Below are 8,955 nucleotides of genomic sequence, written 5' to 3'. Positions count from 1 at the left end.
AAGCGTGTGTTTAAAGTTAAGCACATGCTTAAGTGCTTTTCTGAATTGGGGCCAAAATGAAGTAGGGTTTTTCTGGACTCTTTGGCAAACTCCAACAATCTGAGCTGATGAAAATAACTAAAAGTTTTTCAAAATTTGGTGGGGGGAAAAAAGGACATAGTGAAACATCTGAATTCATCATAATGAGGTCACACAATTAAGGCTATTGTCAGGCTCGCCTTACAATCATATTTTATAAGGGCTGGAAAGTGGCAACAGTTCCTGTTATTTTTCTGATGAGAGAACAAATAAGAACTCTATTTGAACGTGGAGAACAACTATCTTGTAACTATGGAATAAGAGCCAGAGCAGTTCCTTAATGATCCAAACTGGAAAAACAAGAAAACATATATTCTCATATGAACAATGAGGTCCTGTATATACCTAGAATGGATGAGTTACCTAGTAATGCCATTCTCAAATAAAATCACAATGCTTTTTCATTAAAAAGAAATCTTTATTGTAATTCTCAGACTAGTGTGCAAAAATATGTTTTTTTTTCTGGCATGTTTACAAAAAGAACGCAAGTTAAAAGAAGTTTGCAGTGATATGAATGTGTAGTTGTTGTCAGAGACTTTACATGAAGCAAATATACAAACGGTTACCATTTCTCTCTATAGTATGTACAGGAGAATATTATATTCTTGCCATGATATTTAGCACTTTGCAGAGAATCGCTATTTATTGTAAGCATCAACATTCATTACTGTATTTAAGTTAAATCTGGAGCATTTTAAAATAATCTTGATGTATAAAATTTTCAGATTCATAAGAATAATTAAGTAGTTTTCTACGCAGTCTTTAAGGCACATATTTCTAACCATATTTCATTTTGGTCCAACACAGCAAATTACTTATTTCTGACATTGACTATCCAGGTATACGAGAGATGGGTTTCTTACAAATATTCTTATCATGTCTATAGACCTCAGCAACGTGTATTGTACTCACTGTATGTATTGGAACATTATGTTCTGGCAGTAATTGTTTCATAGCTGTACTATTGCTTGTGTTGAACTTGGGCTGACAGTCGTTTTCTGTGCAACACGCAGAAACTGCGATGTCCCTAGTCCGTTCTTGGTGGAATCTGCAGGTTAGAAGGCGAAAGTTATTTGGGTGTCACTTGCTTTAGCAGAGTCAGAACTTTCAATTCCATTTTATTTGCTCATCAAGCATTCACCAAACAATTTGTGCTGTGCTGTATGGACTCCTTGCTCTAGCATTAAAACAGTGGGCAGTGATGGGGCAAATCATTGTCTCTCAGCTGATGCTGGGAGAGTTGCATAATTGTGAAGGAGGCACAGCTTGAAGACAACTGGTACCTGCCGGTGTAACTTTTTGAATTTTGTTGCAGTTTTGTTAACTGCCTTCTGACCACTCATGGTAGTTGCCTACACTGTGGGATTGATTCTCAGGTATCCGCAAGTCCCTTTACACTGTTCTGGAAACATGAAGTAGCCTTAAAATGGGCATAAATTACAGTTACACTCACTCATTGGCTCTTTACTCTCATGGAGCAGCGTAAAGGGGCCTTAGGGTAAAGGAGCATAAAGGCTGGCCGACACGAGGAAGTTGTATCAGTCTCACTATCTCAGTTGGGCGAAGGGGGGATTTTTTACTGATCTAGTTAGACTGGTACAAGCCCCAGCATGGATGCAGCTATACTGGTATAAAGGTGCCTTACACGGGTAGAGTTTAGTCCCCTTCCCAAACGGGAATAAGCTATCCCAGTATCAGCACTTTTCTGCTGGTCTCTACACGGAGGGGTAGGGGGTTGTACAGCTTTCAGGTGCAGAGCGATCTCTCTGCTTGCATCCTAATACAGGCACCGGCGTCCCCGGGCAGCAGACAGGAAAGGGAATCTGCATGGGTTAATGCTTCCAGTATCAGCTCCGGCTAGGACACCTGCTCGGATACCCACTCATGGGCTGAGGAGGAGACTGCCATGGAGCACAGCAGCTTTCCCCGCTCCACTAACCGCTAGCTCTCGTCCTGTCTCTAAAACATCATCCGCCCCCTTCCAGATGGAGATAATGCAGAAGGGCTTCTATGAAGCTCGTGGCTCGGAATGGTACCAAGGAGACAGCATTCCCCCCTTCTATGCAAGCAGTGGATGTTGACCCACCATAGGTAGGGCCCTACCAAATTCACTGCTGTGAAAAATGCATCATGGACCGTGAAATCTGATCTCCCCCATGAAATCTGGCTATTGTAGGGGAGAGCAGATTTCACAGAGCTGGGCAGCTGGAGAGCAGCAACTGCTGGCTGAGAGCCCCGCTCTGAAGGCAGCATTCCCGCTAGCAGCAGCGCAGAAGTGAGGGCGGCATGGTATGGCATTGCCACCCTTGCTTCTGCACTGCTGCTGGCAGTGACACAGCCTTCAGAGCTGGGCACCTGACAAGCAGCTGCCTTCCGGCCACCCAGCTCTGAAGGCAGCAGCACAGAAATAAGGGTGGCAATACCATGACCACCCTGCAATAGCCTTGCGCTCCTGCCCCCCGTGACACTGTTTTGGGTTGGGACCCCCCACGGTTACACCACCGTGAAATTTCAGATTTAAATATCTGAAACAGTGAAATGTATGATTTTTTAAATCCTATGATTGTGAAATTGACCAAAATGGACCATGAATTTGGTAGGGCCCTAGCAACAGGGTTCCCTCAGCACATGAGCAGACCAAACCCTCTTGCCCCACACCTCTGCATGGATTCCCTTGTGCCAGAGGGCTAACTACCCCTTGTAAATTCCACCTCCCCCCACACACTTGAAAGGCAGGATTTGTTTTTCACCCTATTTATTTTTCAAAACCATGCATAGGGAAATGACAAAAAGGTTCTGCTTATTGACATGAAAGATCCCTTTCCTGATTTTCAAGCAGCAGTGACTTTCCTTCACCTCCTGTAAACCAGGGCAAGCACTTCAGAAAATCTTTCTGAAGCACATCAGAGATGGAGTCGTTGCTCTGAAAGCACCACCACCCTTCCGCTGAGTTAAGTGTGTGTATCAAAAGAGGAAATAAGCTTTCCACGGCAGGAAGTATGGCTGGGGTGTGGAGATTACTTACCCGTGCAAGAACGAAGTGCTACAAAAATACAAGATTCAAACGCTGATACTGCATGCTGCTGCAGAACATAAAATTGTAAAGACTTCCATGGGCATTTCGAGCACTTGATTAGAAAAAAAGCAGTTACTGGAAGCATCACAATGGGGGCACCATATGTTGCCAAGGACATACGCTTTTTTTAGTGCCAGCAACTCCACTCAATGCTCTTGAGGTGATAGGAAGTAGTTACAAGGGAAAACAATCTCATCAAAACAGCAAGTACAGAGGAGGAGAAGGAGAAAGGCCAGAGGGAGAAGGAAGAAAGTAACAGAGTTTGGGATGGGAGAAGAGGAAAGGAACTCTGTAAAATGTACCTTTGTCTGCAAGTTGTTGCATGGAGTGCAGAATGCTTGTATTTGCAAGACCTGTCAAGGGACCATGTTAACACCGCAGCAAAGAGCTTTCAAAACAAGCTATTTTTGGCCTTTGTGCATTTAATGTAGAGCTTACTTTTGCAGTTGATCCCATTGTGAAACTATTCTATAAAGCTCTGTGTGGGGATTTAGCAGCTGCAGCCTGCCTCTCATGGAGGTCGTTGGGAGCTGCACCACTAAAGCCCTGTGATTTAAAAAAATTTCCCCGAAGACTGTAGTTAGATCATCACTGCCCACCACCTGGTTATTCTACAGGGACATCACCCGAGCCCATTTCACTCAGTAGCAAACTCCCATTGACTTCAGCCAGACTAGGAATTGGCCTTCGATGATTATGTAGTCATTCTCCACTAGTAGATGCTTTGAGTGGAAAAGTGGAGTGCAACCAAATACTGGAGCATTAGCCGCTGCCTCTCTAGAGGAGTCCTACTAATGTTAAAAATGTACATGTCCTGAAGGAAAATGCTCGTAGTGCATTGGACTAAATCCTGCAATCCTTGCAAAAGCCAGTGGGATCAGTGAAGTCAGTGGGCATTTTGCCTGAGTAGAGGCTGCAGGACTGGGCCCAGAGTTAACAAGAGTTACAGGCATGTGCATCGGGTGGAGACTGATTCCTGTGAATTTATACTGATCTATGAAACATGAGTTTCACTTTGTACTTTTGTTCACTGGTGCTCCCTCCATTGTGTGCAAGCAGCACAACATGGGTGACCCCCTTTTGTACTTTAACATTGCTTCATTCCAGTCATAGAATCATAGAATATCCGGGTTGGAAGGGACCTCAGGAGGTCATCTAGTCCAACCCCCTGCTCAAAGCAGGACCAATCCCCAATTGTTTTTGTCCCAGATCCCTAAATGGCCCCCTCAAGGATTGAACTCAGAACCCTGGGTTTAGCAGGCCAGTGCTCAAACCACTGAGCTATCCCCCCCAGCTGGAATATTCCAAAGCCTCTTGGGTATGTCTACACTGCAATTAGACACCAGTGTGGCCTGTGCCAGCTGACTCGGGCTTGTGGGGCTCAGGCTAAGGGGCTGTTGGATCCCACCTCGCAGGGTCCTAGAGCCCAAGCACGAATGTGTACGCTGCAATTACACAGCCCCTTAGCATGAACCCTGCAAGCGCGAGTTCAGCCGGCTTGGCCCAGCCATAGGGTTTTAAATGCAACATAGACATACTCTTAGTGAGTGACTTGGGCGCATAACACCTGCTCATCTTAGCGCTCACTTGAAAATAACACCAAACACGGTAACACTAGGTACTGATGCTCTCACATGGCCATGTTTGACTTTAAATTTGGAAAGGACAGGTGTAGAGGTTTCATTTGCCTGGGGGTTTTGTTGTTGTTGTTCTCTTCTCAAATCTATTTCTAGTATAATATAAAATAAACAGGCAGCACATGCTACAGCTCCTGAATAATATTAGAAAAAACAAGATTATGCCGTCCATGGGGCTGGTGTAATGGGGGGTGGGGGGGGGAAATAGACAAAGCCTATACCAGTAGAAAAGAGTAATATACAGAAGCATGCCTCAATGGCTGTTTGAACGAATTCTCCTTTGTGAGAGTTGAGAATTGTTCCTAGCTGCAGGGGATGAGAAGGCTAATAGGACCTCCTTGCAATGAGAGAACTCCAGCACAGTGGGACATCATAAGTACATTTTGTATTTCCTGTCTGGTTTTGGCAATGACGTGATTTCTGATGGAAGCGGGTGGAACTTTTCTCTTGTTTTATGTCAGGTGACTTTGCATTGATAATAATGGAGCCATTATGAAAACAATAATGGAACCTTTTCTGAAATACAGATACACACACACACATACACACACCCCATTAGTTGCAACAGTATATTAAGGCAAGGAAGAAAATTAATATAATTTAGCAAATATATATCTAGCACTTTTCACATGGTGAGTGCTTTACCATTGTTACAAGGTAGGGGATGTTATCTTCTCCCTTTTACAGCTAGAAAACTGAGGCAGGAAGGGGGAGTGAGTTCCCACAATCACATAGGGCATCATTGTCAAAGCCATAACTAGCACTCTGGAGACCCTGATTCCTAGGTCCATGTTCAAACCCTGACTAGCCTATGCCTCTCTCTGAAGGCATAACCATATTGGGGGTTGGAAGTGGACAGGGAAAAAGAATAGTATATATTTTGGGGCATTCCCAGATTTAAGCTAAAAATCACATACCCCTTTTCCCAGTCGTCCCAAGACTGTATTTGGATTGGATAGGATTGATTTGAAGTGCCCCATTTGGGGCCATACTGTGGGATTTAGCCACTGACCCACATTGGGGGTGGAGCGGTACAGAACGACATCACCCCCACTGGGGGAGCACTGGCTGGGATGTTGCAGCCTACTTCCCCCAATGTTCCTGGCCAAGTCTATAGGATGGTAATGGAGAAAAGAGGGGACATAGGTCTGCCTCCTCCTCTTTATGATCATTTGGGCCAAGAAAGCCATCCCTGCACTCCCCAGAGTGCTGTTGTCTGTAGATCTTGCACCCACTTTTCTTCCTCCCCCTGCCCACCTGTGTAAGGGCCAGAGACAATCTGTTCTTTGCCTTCATACTAAAATTCTCATGGCTAAACCCTACTATGGCTGGTTCAGTGAGGGGGGTGGTATTCATCCAGCTCTAGACTCTAGGATGTCCAGATCCACAATAATATGCATAATATTAACATGCATACCATTAAGGGGGCATCGCTACCCTGCCTCTCCTCTAGAGCTTAAATTCTAAGCTGTCAATTTCCTCTCTCTCTTAACATCAGTGGATCTGACTCAACATCTGCTGCATGGAAGCAGCTATCACTGGCTTCAAGGGGTGTACTGATCACATGCAGCAGTTGCCATAGATTTTTAAATGACAGTGAAGCCCAGTTAAGTTACACACCAAGCTCTAAGAGGTCATTTTAGTTGTGCAAGTATCCTTGACTTTTTAAAAGAAATGTTCAGCCCAGTATCATGCATCACAGTTCCAGAGTAACTGCCCCAGTGTTCCCCCGCCATGGTCACCCACTTAAAGGTTTCCAGCTCTCAGACGTCACCTCTCCTGAGGGAAGACCTGCATCTCACTCCTTCCCAACCAGGGTTTTTAAGGCTGCACAGCTCCCTGATCTGCATTGCGATACGTCCAGCAAGCGAGTGCCTGTGCTTTGCTTTCTCTCCACGGGCTACAGCAGTGTATTGCCAGCAGTTACAAGTTACCACACAGCTGCTCCTAAGCAAACACATTTATTCCTAAGGTAAAAGCATTACAGAGAAAGTATATAAAGACAATAAAAGAACCTATACGCATATTAGACAGCTTACCAGAGGTCACCCCCAACTCCAACATGGGATTCTGGTAGGTGTCAGTCCTTCAAACCCTACAAGTAGGTTTTCCCTGTTCTTACACGTTCATATCAGTCTTTAAAATCAGGAACCAGATTGAAGGCCCTGAGTCAGTTTAAGCATGGGCTTAAAAGACCTTGGTCTCTGAAGAGTCCAGTTTGAACCAGAACACGCGAGTCTTCCCAGGAGGCACTGTGATGGGTTGTCATCCCTGGGGTGCAGTCTGGGACTGGGGTACCACTGAGCCCCCTGACCCATCAGTCTGGGCTCCCTCTTACACTGTACTGCTGTGACAAGCTGCAGAGCCCTCCAGCCTGCACTTTCACCAGCATACATACAGGCAGGGACGCACCTACCTGCAGTTACATGCAGGCTCTCTGACCAGCCGCTGCATAGGAAGGCTACAGCTAATGCAACTCCCAGCTCCTCAGGCATACCCCCCCTCTGGAGTACAAACCCAAAATTATACCATCTAGCACGGCACAGAGAACTATACAGCGTAAGCTCATAAAATTCGCCCCCTCCCTCAATGTGGAGAGGAATATGCAACAGCCTTTGCCCCTGAGTTATGATTCCCACACACTACACTCCAACTCACTAGGTTTAGATAAAGCAAAAACAAGTTTATTAACTACAAAGGATAGATTGTGAGTGATTATAAGTGATAGCAAACAGATCAAAGCAGATTACCTAGCAAATAAACAAAAAACACAAACTAAGCTTAATATACCACATAGATTGGGTGTGAATAGCAGACCCATCCTAAGAGATGATACAAGCAGGCTGCAGATTTTTAAGTGGCAAGCTGCACTTTCTTTACAGCTTGTAATCCCTAGGTGTTTCATTCACAGGCTAGGAATCCCATTAGCCTGGGTCTAGCACTTCCCCCAGTTCAGTCTTTGTTCCTCAGGTGTTTCCAGGAACCTTCTTGTGGGGGGAGTGAAGAACACCAGATGATGTCACTCCCTGTCTTATATAGCCTTTGCACATGGCGGGAACCCTTTGTTCACACAGCTTGGTTCCCAGACCAGTCTGTGGAAAAATACTGACATCCCAAGATGGAATCGAGAGACATGTGGTCTCATCACATGTCCTTGTCGAGTCATAGCAGCCATTACTCGGAGGCTGTCTGTAGCTTTCATAATAAGGCTCACTTGGTGGGAGATAAGCTTCTCCTAAGGCCTATTCTTTTTTCCTAATGGCTCATTGCCCTGACTAGGCCCTTCCCCACCCACTATCTAGACTGAAAGCATCTTGTCTAGTGGGTGCTACCCAGGCGTAACTAAATTTGAAATACAGATACATAGTCAATATTCATAACTTCAGATACAAAAGTGATATATGCATACAAATAGAAGAATCATATTCAGCAAATCATAACTTTTCCAATGACATCTCACGTGACTTATCTTGCATAAAATACATCATAATTATGTCATAATCATATCATAATAATAGCACTGTGAAGAATATGTGGTGCAGTGTCACAGGCAGTACCTCACTCAAGATGTTATAACCCAAGTGATTTGCCTTAACCATCTCCTACTGCTTTTACTTCCTGGAGGAGCTGTGGTAGCTCTCTCCCTGGGAAGTGCATACAATCCCTGGCCTACAATGATACATAAACCATTCTTACACTTAATACAAGATAGTCTCCCATAGATATTGCAGGAAGTTGCCCTGTCACATATTTACATAACTCTCCTAGGCCAGGTCTACACTATAAACTTACATCGATATAACTAACTATGTAGCTCAGGGGTATGAAAAATTCATCCAGTGCAGACACCACTATGTCGACAGGAGGGCTTCTTCTAATGACGTAGCTACTGCCTCTCACGGCGGTGGATTAACTACACCAATGGGAGAAGCTCTTCCATTTGCATATTTGCGTCTTCACTAAAGCACTACAACAGCGCAGCCCGGCCCTGAGTTACAGGCAGTTGTATCAACTAGTCACGTGCTACCTGTACCCATTTCACTGCACAGTCCCTGTAATAGAAGATTAAGCATATAAAGTGACACCATTACTTGTTTTATTAGCATGGCATCCAATTGTGCATCTCCTCACACAGCCATGTGTGATGGCCTCCCTGCCACTTAA

At 44.8% G+C, this 8,955-nt stretch overlaps 1 protein-coding gene across 1 annotated transcript in view; it reads right to left on the bottom strand.

Moving 5' to 3' along the window:
* Positions 1 to 483: 483 nt before the first annotated feature.
* The window catches only part of SUSD3 (sushi domain containing 3), a 49,495-nt gene continuing 41,023 nt past the window's right edge, over positions 484 to 8,955 (bottom strand). Inside the window, exon 5 of the mRNA XM_074959701.1 lies at positions 484 to 1,132. Within this exon, the coding sequence (XP_074815802.1) occupies positions 910 to 1,132 (223 nt within the window). The 3' untranslated portion in view covers positions 484 to 909. The remainder of the gene's footprint in view (positions 1,133 to 8,955) is intronic.

Source organism: Natator depressus, chromosome 7, assembly GCF_965152275.1.
Source record: "Natator depressus isolate rNatDep1 chromosome 7, rNatDep2.hap1, whole genome shotgun sequence".
In the NCBI taxonomy this organism is placed as follows: domain Eukaryota; kingdom Metazoa; phylum Chordata; order Testudines; family Cheloniidae; genus Natator; species Natator depressus.
Note: the sequence above shows the minus strand (reverse complement) of the source record. Positions and strands in the feature narration are given on the sequence as shown.